Source organism: Thalassophryne amazonica, chromosome 23, assembly GCF_902500255.1.
Source record: "Thalassophryne amazonica chromosome 23, fThaAma1.1, whole genome shotgun sequence".
Classification (NCBI taxonomy): Eukaryota; Metazoa; Chordata; class Actinopteri; order Batrachoidiformes; family Batrachoididae; genus Thalassophryne; species Thalassophryne amazonica.
The window spans coordinates 23106109-23124603 of record NC_047125.1 but is presented as its reverse complement, the minus strand read 5'-3'; the positions used below and the strand labels follow the sequence as shown (position 1 = coordinate 23124603).

The following is an 18495-nucleotide window of genomic DNA, read 5'->3' as shown; positions in this document are numbered from 1 at the left end:
TCACAGTTTATATTTCAACCTTATCAGTCATCTTGGATGACAAGTCCGGATTTTTTTTTAGCAAAGGTGCAGCTGTTCAACAAATAAAATCATATAATTTATTCTTTTAAAAAAGTACAAACCAATGATGATGTGTATATCTTTCATCTGAGAGAGTTTGCCGGTGAGAAGTTCAGGCAATCGTTTAAATTCTGAGATCACGTTGATGATTTGAGGCAGAACATTGTTCACAGTCTCACTCAGTTTTTCCACATTTGGGGAAAATTCAACCTGTGTAATAAGACATGCTCATAGAAACAGCACTTTATCCACAAGACATAACCATTTGCACAACAGAGAGATATTAATAGTGTGTGTTGTGGAAAATAATAAGTAATAAATGATAATAATAAAAATATGGTGCACCAAATGTGATCTGTCATTTCCTGTTCCATCATCCTGTAATCAGCAGTGGAACACAAAGTTGAGGTATTACACCTTTCCCTGTACATTCTCAGTGTGATCCTGATGAGTAAATTACGAATGCAAAGGGAAAGAGGATATGGGCTGTGTGGTCAATCCCTAAAATATCAAATTATGGTAGGAAATAAGTGTGTCAGTAATCACAGAATCAAGTGGCACAATTGTGTCTATGGACATATTAGGAATTTACAGTCAAATCTAGTGACTCAAATTACACTCAAATCCACAATTAATCTGAACAACTAATTAGTGAAACCAACTTTTTCTTTAGCAGACTACCTTTTCAGCTAAGTTTGAAAAATATCAGTGGGCCAATTACATTCCACTAAATTTATTTCAGCTAACTTTAAGTAAGCAAACTTTTATTTATTTGTTTATTTTTAATACATTTCAGTAACCAAAAACATTTGTGAAACACAAACATTGTAGATGTTTGTTCTGTTGCCGCTTATATGCTAATCCAATAAATGAAATGAACACCTCAAGCGCAGACAACAAATAACACCTTGAGAAAGTGGAGAAGGAGGTCAAGCCAGTGTAAATGCATTAATCGCATAAAATTATTTCCATGTTTATTTATTTAATATTTGTTACTCATTTAACACTTTCTGTAATGCAAATAAACTGTATGTTGAATATAAACTACATGTAATTGTAATTTCAACTCCCTTGGTCTGTTTTCCAGGGATGTAGAGCTACAAAAAATAAATAAATAAATAAAAAATAAAAACCCAAGTCAAAGCTAAGCAACAAAAGTTAGCAGTTAGCTGCGGTTATCAGTCATATGTGTTAGCAGTTTATCAGTTCAGCGTTATCAAAGTTAAGTTTGTAGTAAGCGGAATAGGGAACTTAAGTTATTGAAGCTAACTTTTCGATTACCTGTGGCCACTGCTCAAATCCAAACATTACCGGGTAGGTGGCGTATTAGAGGTGAAAGCAAATATGAATACAATCTCAGGTGATAAAGTGCAGACTTTCAGCTTAACTTTGGTAGTATTTTTTATCCAAACTGGGTGAGGAATGTAGAAATGACAGCATTTGGTGTATACAGTGGCACCTGTCTATGTGACCAAAGGTAATTGTGAGGGTGATTACATTATTTAATTTTCAAATGTGTTCATAGATGCCCATATCGCTGTTAAATGTCAATAAGAAATCGAAGCAACAGTCAGTAATGCAGAAGCAAGATGTCTTTATGCTGAAAAACCTAAACACACCCATAAAACATTAAGGGTGACCATATCAAAAACTGTGTACATCAGTTTAAATTCAGTAACTGAGGTCAGTTCCAATTTGTTGTGATGGCAAGCCAAAATAACAATAACTCAATGTCCAAATATTTGTAGACCTAACTGTATCTGGTCTCGTGAATGAATGCCATGCTGATGAAACATTGGCGCTACCTTTACTTTGCTCATGTTGAGTACGACAAGGACATTGAACAAGGGATTGGGCGCCATATTCTTATTTCCGTTTACGGCTTTGGACAGCTCCTGCATGGAGTGTTTGACATTGACCTTTAGAGCCTTTTGCACAAGGCCGTCAAGCTTTTCTGTGTAGGTCTCCCAGTGCAGCTGGACCTGAAACATCAAGTTTAGATTTACAGGAAAGACATCTCACATGGACTTTGTTCGGTATTCATCATTAAATTTTTTGCAGCAAAAAGACAAAACAACTAGTGGGCACTTCATATTTTAAACATCTGTTGTAGCCTTTCATACCTAAAGACCAAAATAACTATAAATATCTTTTTAAACAGCTCAAACACTAGTCCTCATTATTGTGTTGACATTCTAAATATGCAGTCAAACATCTTATATCTTACAAAACACAGAACAAACCTCAGGTCCATCACTGGAGAAAATGTTGTAGGTACGGCTCATAATATCTACAATATCCTGGTGCTTTGAACGTAGCGTCTGGAGCTGCCTGTGCTGATGAGAATTCTGTTCATTCTCAAACTCAGTGTCACTGAAATATAACAGGAACGACATCAAAGAGACAGAGAACTGAAAAAAACATGACACATCACTGGATGCAACATGTACATTGTTTGTTTCAGCTGAAACAGCAAAGCTGTTAACTGGTATGAGTGCAAGACAAAGCTGATGCAGCACCACGGTTTCTACATCACGTTTCTGTAACAGAGCCTTGAGCTGATCTACACATTCCTGGGAAAACATCAACGTCCAAATCAGGTGGAAAGCACATTAAATAGAGTTTGACCAGCCAACGCACATGTACAAAGTCTGTGTAAGGTCCAACTGAGTACACTTCAACAGTCAGGGTCTGCAACTCCCCTTTAAAAAAAATGACACAATGGGTATCTAGATACATGGGCTACAATATGATTTAGGAACGATGCACTTTATTATAGTACAATATGATTCAATGTGATTCTGTGATATCATGCAATCGGATAAATTATTTGTTTAATACAGATAATCCTTTTTCCATGATAAATTAGAAGAAGCCAACAGTGGCACTGCTTACCTTCAAAGACATATTTCATGAAATACCGTTGACAAGTTATTTGTGACTGGCTGCCTTTTGGGGGCACTGTTGGCAGCATCACATGCAGCAGCAAAAAGAGCAGGACAGAAGAAGTCCAGAAGAAGCTCGCAGTAGGTTATAACAACCACCCAGCCCAGTCTCACATTTTTTTTTGTGCTCCCGTGACGAAATGAGTCAAATTTTCGTGATGGTTTTTTTTTTTAACTCACTATTCCTAACCCTACTCTTACCCCCAACCCTAACCTTAACCATAACCTAATCTTACTCTTTCCCCCCACCCTAACCATAGCCACCCAGGCATGCCGATTTCGTCTTTACCTTGCAGACACAGCTAATGTTCTCGTGACAGTATCATGAAACACTTGTGCTAACATTTGAACTTTTATGAGAATTTGAAGACACAGAAACACCAGCAAAACAAACTTAACTGATATATTACTTTAAAATGTAGCAACTGATCACTTCTAAGTGCATTTAGATAGATTTAGGGACTCATGTATGTAATGTATTTGTAGCTTTTGCTTTAAAATCGATTTTCAATTTGTGTTGGTTTATTGCTACATCTCAAGTGAATAGCACACCTCACCGTCTAGAGGGTTTCACAGAAACTGAGTAGGCATGTTAATGATATTTCTACCATGGGAACACATCAAACCATAAGTAGGCAAACATCCGAAGGTGAAGAACAACAGCAATTTATACAAAGGCGCCAACAAAAAGATTGAACAGAAGATGAGATGCAGTTACTTCTGTCAGTAAGGGCCAATGCTAAAATCGTCAGACACATTCAAGGAATAATGAGAGTCCTGTCTTCTGCACGCTCCATCCAGGCATCCCTTCACCTAAACATCACCTCCTGTTGTGTTGCTACATGTGAAAATGCAGTACCAGAAAGTGTCCAGGCCTGATTCTCCAGTCTCTGTCGAGAGCTCAAAGAAAGCAGTTACCTGTACACAGTCTTGCCATCCAGTTGAATCAGTAAAGTTTCACTGATCTTGCGACAGAGGCTGGAGATAGAAACATTGGACACTTTATATCCATCAATTATAGACTGGACCTGGATAAGAAGAGAGGAAGAGAAATGTTAAATCCAGTTGGGGTAAAGTGACTTAATTTTAACGTTTTTCATTCTAATCTGGAAACACACATGGGTGCCACGTGCTGTACTCACACAGCAGATAGATTTTACAGGCTATGATCCTAAAATTTATTATTACTACCTTCAATATGAAACCAGAAGACATTATATATATATATATATATATATATATATATATATATATATATATATATATATATATATATATATATATATGTGTGTGTGTGTGTGTGTGTATTTTGTTCTGTTGATTACATCTGTAAATAATTAACACCGATTTGGCCAAAACTCCAATTCAATTCTTTGTACTATAAAACAACAAAACAACAAAAGCAACAAATCCTCATATTTGACAATATTTTGCACCTTTTTGACATGGAGGAGGCAATCACGAAGGAAGTGGTCAGAAGGTCCTTTAGACAACCACAGGACCGTGGTCAGGCCTGGTTTAATCTTTTTATCCAAGAAACGAATCCGCTCCCGGAAGAGACCCAACTCATCAGGAGACAACGCCTCAATGATCCTAATCATCAAACTCGTTAGAAATGTGTGAAATATGATTTGTTTATGCATTGATCTAATAAGTAAAACTATTGAGAGGGTAAGTGTGCATCACTCAGTCATTATATGTGAAATAGTCAATGTTACTGATGCAAATAAACTTTTCAATCGTCTAACTTGGACTTCACAGTTTTACAAACAGGTGAGTTATGTTAGTGTCCTACCAAACAATCATATCAGGTATTGAGATCTCACCCACTGTACAGACAATCTGAAAATGCATTCAGTTTAGCGAAGTACTCATGTGTCAGACCTGTTATAGTCCTGGACCAGCTGTACTGTTTTCAACTTGATGAGTCTGAGGTCTTCACTGTGTTGGTAAATTTCGGACACATTCTGGGGGATCTCAAACTTCAGTTGATCCCAGTGCTGGATCTTAGAGAACAGGGTCAACAGATTGCTAAACAGGAAAAGAAACAATAAAATGACTCATCTTGATTGGATTACTATACATTCTACTGAAGCTTGTTTGTGTTTGACAGGTTCATGGCAGTTCATGTTAGGTCTCAGAGTGAGCACTGGTGCGGCATGTCGATTTATCCACCACAGTACAGAACTGCTTTGGGACAGAAATGTTTTGGGATGTTTTATATTCCTTGTGTGTTTAGCATTTTTGTAACTCACTTGTCAAAGTTGACGTCCAACATTCCAGACTTGTCTTTGAGCCACACCATGAGTGGCTGTTCCAGGATCTTGAGGCTCTGTTCCTTTACATTGTCTAGCCACTCATTGTAGAGTTGGTGTATGACTGTTTCCATTACCTGGAGCGTCTGGCCATAATCAAACACTAGCTGTTGGTGAATGGTCGTCTGGGGCATAAAGTGAGCCACCTAAAAAAAAATAACAAGTAAAGCAGAGTGAACAAAGACAAGGGTCATTGAAGAAGTACGTCATTTTTGGTACTGATGGATACAGGAAAGGACAATGCGATAACTTTTGAAATGTACAATGACCCTAAGATCAAATAAAGACAGACAGTCTTGAATCGTAGGGTCCTTTTCGCCAATAAGGCCATTCATTGTTGCTTGTGGCTAAAAATCTAACTTTTTCTGTTTAATCATAAGTCTTGTGTAAATTAAATGCACACACAAAACACCGCACATACATTTTGCCAAACAGAAACTTCAGTCCATTTGCACACCCAGTTTGCCAGAGAAAGTTTAGAGTGATAGCTCAAAGACTAAACTAACATTTTGTACAAATAAGACAACATTTGTACTTGTCATATTGAAAAGAGGTCTTGTCCTGCATTGGTAGGTAAAGTGCAATGTTCATACATATCGTTAATTAAAAGAATCAAATTCACAGTAAATATGAAAAGACGTAAATTTCTGTCTGTGGTGTCTGTCAATGGTACTGATCTATCCAACTAGCTGAGAGGCTCATTGAAGTGTTGAAGCTTTATCTCTCCATCACTACTCCATGTTCTTCATTCCTTAATGTTCTTAAACGTGACATGTTCATGCCAAATTCCATCTCTCCAATTCAACTTGTAGCATCTCAAGAAGCTGTACTCCGTGACACACACCTGTATGTATTGTTCACATTTGTCCTCTGAAGAAACACCCAAAGAGTTTAGAAATCTGGTGATGACAATGTGCACCACTATTTATAAGTTTGTATGGGGTCTAATGGACACACCTCCATGGATGCCTGTAAGCGATTTCTGAGGGCAATCACCCATGGGACCTGATCCAACAGCTGGGTCACATGGTAAGAGCATGGTGGCCTCTGGCTCAATGCATTATTGACCATTTTGAGCTCCCTGTTGAACATGGCATATATTTCGTTCACCTTTTCTTCTGTAGTATGCTTCATAACCTGAAAACAATACATTGTAGAGCATGAGAGGATGAACCGTAGGGTAGCAAATGTGAAATTACACAGACTGCTATGTTAGGTCTGGTTGGCTTTGTTCTGTCAACAATAATTAAGACACAACTAATATAATATACTCGTATATCATTCCAATTACAACCCCTGGCAAAAATTATGGAATCACCGGCCTCGGAGGATGTTCATTCAGTTGTTTAATTTTGTAAAAAAAAAAAAAAGCAGATCACAGACATGACACAAAACTAAATTCATTTCAAATGGCAACTTTCTGGCTTTAAGAAACACTATAAGAAATCAGGAAAAAAAATTGCAGCAGTTAGCAGCGGTTACTTTTTTAGACCAAGCAGAGGGAAAAAAATATGGACTCACTCAATTCTGAGGAATAAATTATGGAATCATGAAAAACAAAAGAACGCTCCAACACATCACTAGTATTTTGTTGCACCACCTCTGGCTTTTATAACAGCTTGCAGTCTCTGAGGCATGGACTTAATGAGTGACAAACAGTACTCTTCATCAATCTGGCTCCAATTTTCTCTGATTGCTGTTGCCAGATCAGCTTTGCAGGTTGGAGCCTTGTCATGGACCATTTTCTTCAACTTCCACCAAAGATTTTCAATTGGATTAAGATCCGGACTATTTGCAGGCCATGACATTGACCCTATGTGTCTTTTTGCAAGGAATGTTTTCACAGTTTTTGCTCTATGGCAAGATGCATTATCATCTTGAAAAATGATTTCATCATCCCCAAACATCCTTTCAATTGATGGGATAAGAAAAGTGTCCAAAATATCAACGTAAACTTGTGCATTTATTGATGATGTAATGACAGCCATCTCCCCAGTGCCTTTACCTGACATGCAGCCCCATATCATCAATGACTGTGGAAATGTACATGTTCTCTTCATCTTTATAAATCTCACTGGAACGGCACCAAACAAAAGTTCCAGCATCATCACCTTGCCCAATGCAGATTCGAGATTCATCACTGAATATGACTTTCATCCAGTCATCCACAGTCCACGACTGCTTTTCCTTAGCCCATTGTAACCTTGTTTTTTCTGTTTAGGTGTTAATGATGGCTTTCATTTAGCTTTTCTGTATGTAAATCCCATTTCCTTTAGGCGGTTTCTTACAGTTCGGTCACAGACGTTGACTCCAGTTTCCTCCCATTCGTTCCTCATTTGTTTTGTTGTGCATTTTCTATTTTTGAGACATATTGCTTTAAGTTTTCTGTCTTGACGCTTTGATGTCTTCCTTGGTCTACCAGTATGTTTGCCTTTAACAACCTTCCCATGTTTATTGTATTTGGTCCAGAGTTTAGACACAGCTGACTGTGAACAATCAACATCTTTTGCAACATTGCGTGATGATTTACCCTCTTTTAAGAGTTTGATAATCCTCTCCTTTGTTTCAATTGACATCTCTCGTGTTGGAGCCATGATTCATGTCAGTCCACTTGGTGCAACAGCTCTCCAAGGTGTGAGCACTCCTTTTTAGATGCAGACTAATGAGCAGATCTGATTTGATGCAGGTGTTAGTTTTGGGGATGAAAATTTGCAGGGTGATTCCATAATTTTTTCCTCAGAATTGAGTGATTTCACATTTTTTTCTCTCTGCTTGGTCTAAAAAAGTAACCGTTACTGACTGCCACAATTTTTTTTCTTGATTTCTTATAGTGTTTCTTAAAGCCAGAAAGTTGCCATTTGAAATGACTTTAGTTTTGTGTCATGTCTGTGATCTGCTTTTTTTCTACAAAATTAAACAACTGAATGAACATCCTCCGAGGCTGGTGATTCCATAATTTTTGCCAGGGGTTGTATAATATAGCAGCATATAATGGGTGGATGCTCTGCTATGTGTCCACCAAAAGGTTTTACATCACACTGTAATCAGACAAATGTTTGTTTGTGTGTGTGTGTGCTTGTTTATTCCACTACTACTATGACATGGTTGGGCCAATTTCAGTCAGACTTGCTTTGTGCATGTAGGCTGACCTAAGAACTCACCTGTTTTGACACAGGTAAAGGTCACTCAGGTCAAGGGTGAGAATTCTGATTTTGGCAAAGGTCAAGGAATGTGATTCTCAACAAAGTTTGGACCAAATGTGGTAGTGTCTACAACACTTCTGCTTACTTCTTTTTTATACAAAAGCATTTATGTAAGTTTTAGCTTCATGTATGGAAGAACGCACAGTTGGCAGTGCTGCATGTGGAACCTTTAGCACTTATAGGGTGAGCATGCACCCTGTAACTTAGGGGACTGCATTTGTCATGTGTGTCCTCCCAGTCAAGGTTGGTGCATTCAACACACAGAAATAACCCGCTTTTCAGAGCATGGATGAGGGAAGAGTTTGTGTTATGTGGACCCTTGCAGATGTGAAAAGGATAATTATGCTGGCTTCAAAAAATGTCAGGGAGGCTGAAACCAAGAGCAATATTTTTAAGGACGCTGACCAGAACAGCTTGTAATAAAATACAGTAGGTATTTGTATTATAATGTGCAGTAAATGCCTGCATGAATGAATGCATGTATGTGAATGAGAGTAAGAGAGACCTCTCTTCGTAACATTGGCTCAAAAATGTCCAGCAGGTAAATTCCATCGTCTGTGTTCACTGTCCTAAATGCTGAATGGATTAGGTTCTGCATCATCATCTCCAGCTGGTTCACCAAACAACGAAACCTACAACACATATGGATCATTGCACAAATGAAAACACATATGTAGCTGAAAGAGAAAACAACAAACACGCATACCAGGACTAGGGGACATGAACTGAAAATACTTCATATACCTGTATGTCGGTATTTTTATGGGTGCTGATTAGAGATTTGTTTTTTTATTTTGCTGAACAATTTTTTTTGTACAGCCATACCTTTTGAATTCTTTAGTCCAGATCTTGCTCTCAACATCCAGGATGTCCTTTCCAGCAGAGCGCAGTGTCTGTAAGCGACGATGGAATTTCTTTTCTACATCCTGGAGGCCATGTGTGAGCTCCAGGGACCACCGGCCGCCCCAGTTCAGCAGAGGTTTCTGCTGCCCGTCCTCCCAGCGAGCAAACTGCTGCTGGCAGTCACACACCTCACAGGGATAACAAAAGCTTTTAACCACTGATATCTACAGGAATCCTGAGGGATGTTTATTCAACAATCACAGTGTGGAAGTGACATATATGAAAATGGAAAAGTCACTAATGTATGTGTCAGGATGTTGAAAATTGTGACGGCAAAAGAACACTCAGAAGAGTACATATCTCCACAAACAGAACCTTCAAAGGTTTTAAACCACAATTTATATTCCAATTCTGCCTGTTTTTTCCCTTCTTTCACTGCTGTCTGTGGTTTATTTATTCAGAAACTGGCCAAGAAAAGTCAATTAACTGCCCCCTGGCACAGGTCTGACCAAAGTGTAAAACATTTCATGGATCCACATTAAAATTTAAAGTGTTACACCTCGGCCCATGTCCTATCTCTCCACTGTGTTAGAAACTGGCTCACAGTCAAGCTTGATTAAGTCTTCTGCCTTTCCTGTTCATTCAGCTGTCACTCCGATCAGAAACCAATGTGTTGCCACACAGTTATTCAATTTCTCAGATTACAATAAAACATACATTTACAAGTGTGTGATCCACCTCAGGGTTTACTGAATAAAACAAGCTGCAAATGTTATGTGTCGGACGCAGGACGGAGAACCGACCAGCGTTTGAAGGACCCAGTATGAAATAAGCAGAGCACGGTACAAAGGATAACAAAATTTAATGACATAACAGTGACGTGCTAAGTACAAACAAATGAGTGCGTGGTCTGGCGTGGTGGATAAGCGGTGCGCTCCTAGCAGCACAAACGGTCCGGAGCCAGAACCAGTTCGGACCCAAGGACCCCGCCGACGCCCCCCAGGTGGCCGCGACAAACCGAGTCTGTGAAAGAAAAAACCATCATGTGAGTCCACACTCCACACACAGAGAGACCACTCAAAGGTGTACATAAACAGCAAACACTTCCTGGCTTAATCACTAATCAGCTTCCCACCCTGCAGGCATGGAACACCCAGTTCACATTATCATTGCAGTGGAAGCTGATTAAACGACTAACATAACAGCTCAATATAATAAGGTGTGAGGGACACCACATTTACTGACTGTACAAATGTTAGTCACAAAACCTAATGTACCTCAGGAAGTGTGCTGACGAGCGTGAGACCTCACCCCCTCCTCTTTCACAGACCATGGCGTCAAACCTGGACGGTCTCTGCATCCATGATAATGAGATGGCTCTCAAGACGACGATCTCACCCGTCTGGTCACAAGGTCGAGTCTCTGGCAAATACACACTGTGTACTCCAGACTTAAATGCCACCATGCTCCAATCCGTGTAGATGCACCACAGCTGTGAGTCCTGACGAGCTGCACATGATCAGCCTCAGGTGATCAGGGTGAGGTCCTGATAACTCAGCCACACAGCCACGCGTGCCACCTGGAAGGAAAAACAAAAGACAGAAACAGAAGGCAGAAACAAAAGGCAGCCAGGCACGCCAGGCACCCCAGCCACAACAGCAAATGTGCTTTTATCCAGATAGCTTGCAGCTGGTTTGACCAATTTGCACCTTTTAAGTCTGACTTGGCCACTGATTAAAATATTAAGCCAGGGTGGACAATACTCAATTCTTCGCTCTGCTTGGATATCTTAATTCCGCTTTAATAAAATATCACCCTTGTAACAAAACCAACAAACCAACCAACCACCCAACATAGATGAAACTTCAACTTATTGGTAGAGGTTAGTAACAGACAATAATGAACTAAAAGCCAAAGTAAGCATTCCCCTGACACTGGAATAATGAACACCCATGTCATTATTATGTAAAAAAAAAACAAAAAAACAATTCAAACTACTGTTTCTCTGTCGTGGTTGGCTGGATTTATGTGAGGACTTTGATTTGTTTTGTTTATGTGCTCTAAATTGACATTCAAGTCCAGAAATAAGTTAAATGCCAAAATACAACAGTAGATATACTGAAACAGTTTAGATTCAGACATCATACAGCATATACCACTGCAGGTTACAGACCTCTCCTGGACCCCATCTACGAGGGTAGGCTGAAAAGTTCTAAGGCTCACTATAATGCAGTTAATGCATTACTCCTTCATGGGGAGCCTTAGAACTTTTCAGCCTACCCTCGTACGTGAACATCAGCCAAGTCGGACAGTATAATACTGAAATATTAAAATTGAGATTTGTAATATCATAAACAGAACATGATGACAATCAAAATACAATCAGCTCTTCCTGGACCTAAACACAATCTCCAAAACTGTTCTTAAATCCTATAATTACTTAATGGGGTTGTCAGTGCATGTGTTCATGTTTGAAGAGGGGAAAAAATAATCACCTCAATCAGCTCCTCCAACCTCAAAACAAAGATGTCAACCACAGAAAAAATCATAGCTTCATCCAGCACCCAATCTTTTGTAGAAGATCTTGTAAAAACAGAAAGACAAAGAGCAGAAGGAGAATATAAGAGAAGATGTACCGTGCAATGCTAATGGAGAGAGGAATGAGGAGAAAGAGTAGTATAAATAGTCAACAGATGAGCACCTGTGGAATAAATAAAAAAGCAGACTGTCCACATTGAAAACTACCAATGAAAGTGATTGATAAAGAAAATGATCATTCAAATCCATTCATCTGGATGCAGATTAATGTGATTTTTCTTGAAAAAAAACTGAAGGACATTTGCGTTACACATAAGATTATCTGCAAAAAAAAATGCAGGTCTTGATACAATAAACTGTCAACTTTGCTGGATCATGACAGAGGTATGTGTTCGAATGGAAAGTGCCCCAAAATACTGTTTGTGTGACGAAGGAGAATGCAATCACTATTTTAATAACAACTAAATAACCTCTCCAATATTACCACCAGGCCTGGCATTAGCCTTGGATCACATGACACAGGGGTTGTCGTAACATCAAGATGATTTTTTTTTAATATCAATATATGCAAATAAGGGATTTTGCCTACTTGTGAGCATGAACAGCATGTACATAAATCTCTTTCCAGGTGTTGCAGCAGTGAATACAATCATACAGGGTTTTCTTGCTGGAGATCACGTAGCCCTCAAAGATTCTGTCCAGAGAAATGCTTCGTAAGCACAAGTGGATGACAACATTTGTCATCTGCAAAACAATAAAAAAACAAAGTCTGTGCCATACCAGCTGCTATCATCATATTATACAATTATACATATATGTAATACACACACACACACACACACACACACACACACACACACACACACACACACACACACACACACACACACACACACACACACACACACACACAGGCAAATAAGTATTTGATCCACTGTCAATTTTGCTAGTTTTCCCACCTACAAAGAATGGGGAGGTCTAATTTTTATCATAGGTACGCTTCAACTGTGAGAGACAGAATCGAAAAACATATTCAGAAAATTACATTCTATGATTTTTAAATAATTAATTTGCATTTTATTGCATACTTGATCACCTACCAACTGGCAAGAATTCTGTCTCTCACAGACCTGTTAGTTTTTCTTTACGAAGTCCTCCTATTCTGCACTCTTTACCTGTATTAATGTCACCTGTTTGAAGCCGTTGTCTGAATAAAAGGCAATTGTTCACACACTCAATCAATCACACTCCAACCTATCCACCATGGCCAAGAACAAAGAGTTGTCTAAGGACACCAGGGACAAAATTGTAGACCTGCACAAGGCTGGGATGGACTACAGGACAATAGGCAAGTAGCCTGGTGAGAAGGCAACAACTGCTGGCGTAATTATTATCAAATGGAAGAAACACAAGATGACAGTCAATCATTCTCGGTCTGGGGTTCCATGCAAGATCTCACCTCGTGGGGTAAAGATAATTCTGAGAAAGCCCAGAACTACACGGGAGGACCTGGTCAATGACCTGAAGAGAGCTGGGACCACAGCTGCAAAGATTACATTAGTAACACACCACGCCGTCATGGTTTAAAATCCTGCAGGGCACACAAGGTCCCCCGATCATGACAGCACATGTGACCAGTCACCATCTGGATGATGCATAAGAGGCATGGGAGAAGGTCATGTGGCCAGATGAGACCAAAACAGAGCTTTTTGGTATCAACTCCACTGGCCATGTTTGGAGGATGAGAACAACCCCAAGAACACAGTCCCAACCATAAATCATGGGGGTGGAAACAACATTTTTGGGTGTACTTTTCTACAAAGGGGACAACCTACTGCACCGTATTGACGGGAGGATGGATGGGGTCATGTATATCAAGATTTTGGCAAACAATCTCCTTTCCTCAGTGAAAGCATTGAAGATGGGTTGTGGCTGGGTCTTCCAGCATGACAATGACCCAAAACACAGCCAGGGCAACTAAGAAGAGGCTCCGTAAGAAGCATTTCAAGGTCCTGGAGTGGTCTAGCTAGTCTCCAGATCTGAACTCAATAGAAAATCTTTGGAGGGAGCTGAAGCTCAAAACCTGAAAGATCTGGAGAAGATCTGTATGGAGGAGTGGACCAAAATCCCTGTGGCAGTGTGCAAACTTGGTCAAGAACTACAGGAAACGTCTGACCTCTGCAACTGCAAAGGTTCCTGTACAAAATAGTAAGGTCTGTTTTTCTATTGCATCAAATACTTATTTCATGCAATAAATTGCAAATTAATTTTTTAAAATTCATACAATGTGATTTTCTGATTTTTTTTTTCTAGATTTTGTCTCTCACAGTTGAAGTGTACCTTCGATAAAAAATTACAGACCTCTCCAATCTTTGTAGGTGGGAAAAACTGAAAACTGACAGTGGATCAAACGCTTATTTCCCTCACCATACATATATATATATACATATATATATATATATATATATATATATATATATATATATATATATATATATATATATATATATATTTATTTTTTAGAGAGAGAGAGAGAGAGAAAGAGAGTGTGTACATGCACCCTAAAATCTACCAGTGAAAGTGAATTATTGTCAATCACAACAAAGCCACTTTCTAAAAATTAATGTCTGCTTTTACTGCATGTAAAAGATATTTTTCAGAATATCATAGCCTAGACATAGGAACTAGAGAGAGTCACACATGCTGTATGGTGTGTGTGTGCTGTATTGTGTGTCAGTGTTGAAAGTCATAGAAGAGAAAAATGGACAATGACAGAGCTTAAAACATGCAATCTGATGTGAGCACACACCTTGCAGAACAGAGCAGTGATCCTCTCAGTGGTGTTGTAGTGGGGGGATTTGTTCCAGATGATGCGGATGAGGCTGACAATGTGTTTGAGCTTGGGAGCCGCTTGGCTTGGACTGAGCTGAGCGAGCTCCTCACAGGGCTCCTTCAGTATGGACAGGAAAGATGCATTGGATCGGGCTACCTCAGAGCAATCCTGGGCAAACAGGTAAAGGAAACATGGTGCTGAAGCATTCTGTTTCAACTGCAATACTGTAACTCTCTTGCTACACAGTAGTTCTAGAAACAGACTTATCTGGTATCAGATTTTCCAGAGTATAAACTGCACCTGTCAAAAAAAGGCCTTTTGATGAGGAAAAAACATATAAATTGCACTGGAATACAAGTCCCAGGACCTCCGAAACTAGTAAAAAACAACAACAACAAAAAACCCTTAATTTGGGATTTTTGTGAAATGATGTACTGAACTTGATATTTATTATTTTATTATAAGAGTTTATTTTATTTAGTGATTTGATTCCTGGACAAGTCCTATATAACCAATTATTATAACAACGTTTCTTAATGAATGTGTCATTTTTTGGAATACAAGTCACACCTTTCAAACCACTAAAAAAAAACAAAAAACCCAGAGATGTACACTCCAGAAAATATGGTACTTCTTCAGAGTAAATTAGCCTATTTCTTTACTCATAATTAAACACAAACACTATTTGTAGTTATCGATGGCCACACGTGATAATGTAGCTGTCTTTAAAGGCTGAAACTAATGGGAGAACTTCAGAATCTGATTTTAGACTTCATGATGACTTGCACATTCTACCTGTATTTCCTCCGCCAGCTTGCAGAAGAGCTCTAAATAGAAAGACTTGGAGAGCTGCAGGATGCTCTTGACGTGCTGGACATGTGGGCTTTGAACCTGCTTGCTCATGTCCAACAGCCTGGCAGAGCGTTTCATCCAAAATTCTATCTCTTCCAGGGGATTTCCAGTGATGCTCACCCTTTCCTGGACATTCAGGAACACCTTGATCTGATCGGACCATTGGATCACCACAGCTAGAAAAGTCAAGACAGCCAGGTGTGTACATAACAGAGGAGGTATAAGGACAAAGTGAGCAAATAAGATCTGGAACCATTTGGAGCACAGGAAAAACAGAAGAGAGGAACAGAGAACAAAGAGCTCCTGGAAAGCACACACCCTCAGACTTACTCTCCAGTCTTTGCACGAGCATTTTGTCTTTGCAGGCTTCATCGGGGCTGCACTCGAGACCTTCCAGTGGGATGTACAGCACAGTTTTGTGCACCTCCTGATATGCATGCTCTGTTTAAACAGATTACACATTCCATGTATTACATGTGCCACACAACAGGAGCCATGTCCAAACCTTTTTCAAAGAGGAGAAAAAATCTGGAACATTTGTTCTTTGACAAATCAGAAAAAAACTATGCACAAAAAACTGTGCGACTTTTGTTAAGTATAAAATAAATCTGTTACACAAGTGGACAGTTTCCACTGATGGAACCCGACTTAATTCCCAGATGTCATGAACGTTTACAGGACAAACTCCATAATTAGTTTATGGTTTCTCTATTGCGATGAAGACGCACCTGGCTCATGCAGCTGTGTATGCAGTGACGTAATAATTCTGTGACCGTTTTGGCCGCAACATAGATGATCTAATTCCGTCTCAAAGATTCGAATCCTTGCTGGACCTTGTCCACTGAGAAGAAAGCCAACAATGCCTGTTTCTCACTGATCCATCTGTTCCCTCTGTCATCCATATTTGGTTCTCCCGTGCCTCAGCTCATTTTTCTAGTCTGATTTGGTGCCTGTTATTGTGTTAGTCTCCTGCATGAGTTAACAACCAATCATCATCTTGCTCCACCCAGAGGAAGGTGCCATGTACTTTTCCTATGGACCTTGTGACAAATTCTTTCACCCCCAGGGCCACAGATTGGGACATAGGCTTACACTATGAGATACAGAAATAGTGAAATCTGAAATGTTAGTGCGAAACCAGCAAAGCCACAAAAAAGTAAGTCTCCCTTGTTTTCACTTGGGGTCACCACAGCAGATGCAAGGTGGATCTGCATGTTGATTTTTCATGTTTTTTTATGCCGGATGCCCAGTCACATAGCAAGCACTTAAAAATCTCCAGAAATACTTTGATAACAAGATCCTCCAGTTGCACTACCACATACAATGATATTTTTACTGATGGACCCACCTGTGAGGCTTGCCAGATAGCAGTGCATATCACTGAGGTAGCTGTGCCGGGTGTTTGGCTCCATGCCTCTACTGAGGGCAACCACAGGAACATGCAGACACGTCATCTGAAGAATCATGTTTTGCAAGAGGCTGCTGCAACGCAATGTGTCAAACTCCACAACCTCATCAAACGTCTCTATCGTGATCATGGCTTCTGGCTCACGGGTAAAAGTCAGAACATGTTCAACAACCTGTCCATGCACAAGAGAGAAGCAGAGGAAAAATAAATTTGTCATAATGAAGAGTATAAGTAGAGGCACAAAAAAAAGCCAGGTTATATTTTTTATATTTAACAGTTTATACCTGTGCAGGCATTGAATATTCAACCCGTAGTCCATTGCAGGGATCCAAGTACACCATCATTGTTCTCATGGAGGTGTCCAGAATAAATTCATCGACTGCTTTCTCATTCTCCTGTGTCCAAGAGTCCTCATTTATACCCCAAAGAACCACACAACGGATAAACAGCTTATAGTAGAAGAGAATGTACAAAAAAAGGAGGGACAGGAACAGAAAATGACATTATTCATGATAATAAAATTAAGATGCAACTGTTCATAGGGTGGGTGTGGTCGGAAAACAATTGCAATCAATTTTACCTGACGAATATTCTTAAGGTTGCCCTCTTCCATCCTTTTCCCAAGTTCTGGAATGTGCAAAAATAAATAAATAAATAAAATAAAAATATAGAAGCAGAAGACAACACAACACATGCTGTGATGCCACCTGTTGATTCAGGAATGTGCAATCCATATCAAATTAAGAATTTCATATTCGAAGACCAGATAGCACCGGTCAATAAGTGCACTAGCAAGTTGGTACACTGGTTGCTTGCACCAAATTAGGCAAACTGAGCAATGTACCATGAAATGAATTTCAGGATTTGCATTCTATTAAAATAAAATTCTTAGTTTCACTTGTGTCCCTGAATTTTTTTTTTTTTTTTATCATTATTTGATCATTGGAACAACAAAGCCAATACTAACATGAACAATGCTTCACAGAGCCAAATTATGGTGAGATTTTACAACTCATGAGAGAAGGGGAAAGAAAGACAGCAGGAGCAAGACTGAAGACGTGTGTGAATGAGAGAGAGCCCGGTGAAATAGTGCAGTTACAAGGAGTAGAAGCGGTAAAAGCAGATGAGTTTAAATACTTGGGGTCAACTGTCCAAAGTAATGGAGGGTGTGGTAGAGAGATGAAGAAGACAGTGCAGGCAGGGTAGTGTGGGTGGAGAAAGGTGGTGAATATCTGCAATAGTGAAATGCAAAGTCCAGAAGACAGAAGTGAGACCAGCTATGTTGTATGGATTAGAGATGGTGGCACTAACAAAAAGACAGGAGGCAAAGCTGGAGGTGGCAGAGGTGAAGATGTTGTAATACTGTTTGGGAGTGATGAGGATGGTTAGGGTTAGGGTATGAATGAACATATCAGAGGGACAGCTCAGGTGGTAGGTTTTGGAGACAAAGTCAGAGAGGCAAGAATAAGATGGTTTGGACATGTGCAGAGGAGGGACC

The 18495-nt window shown here is 39.5% G+C and overlaps 1 protein-coding gene across 1 annotated transcript in view; it reads right to left on the bottom strand.

Annotated features, from left to right (window-relative positions):
* Positions 1-17618, bottom strand: part of dnah2 (dynein, axonemal, heavy chain 2) — a 74663-nt gene extending 57045 nt beyond the window's left edge. The window contains 18 exon segments of the mRNA XM_034164185.1: positions 123-270; positions 1866-2042; positions 2304-2433; positions 3924-4033; positions 4442-4598; positions 4890-5036; positions 5261-5466; positions 6278-6457; positions 9029-9155; positions 9349-9554; positions 11862-11949; positions 12494-12648; positions 14714-14905; positions 15533-15765; positions 15920-16030; positions 16938-17169; positions 17282-17446; positions 17578-17618. Coding sequence (XP_034020076.1) covers positions 123-270; positions 1866-2042; positions 2304-2433; positions 3924-4033; positions 4442-4598; positions 4890-5036; positions 5261-5466; positions 6278-6457; positions 9029-9155; positions 9349-9554; positions 11862-11949; positions 12494-12648; positions 14714-14905; positions 15533-15765; positions 15920-16030; positions 16938-17169; positions 17282-17446; positions 17578-17610 — 2797 coding nt within the window. The 5' untranslated portion in view covers positions 17611-17618.
* Between the last annotated feature and the right edge of the window lie 877 nt (positions 17619-18495).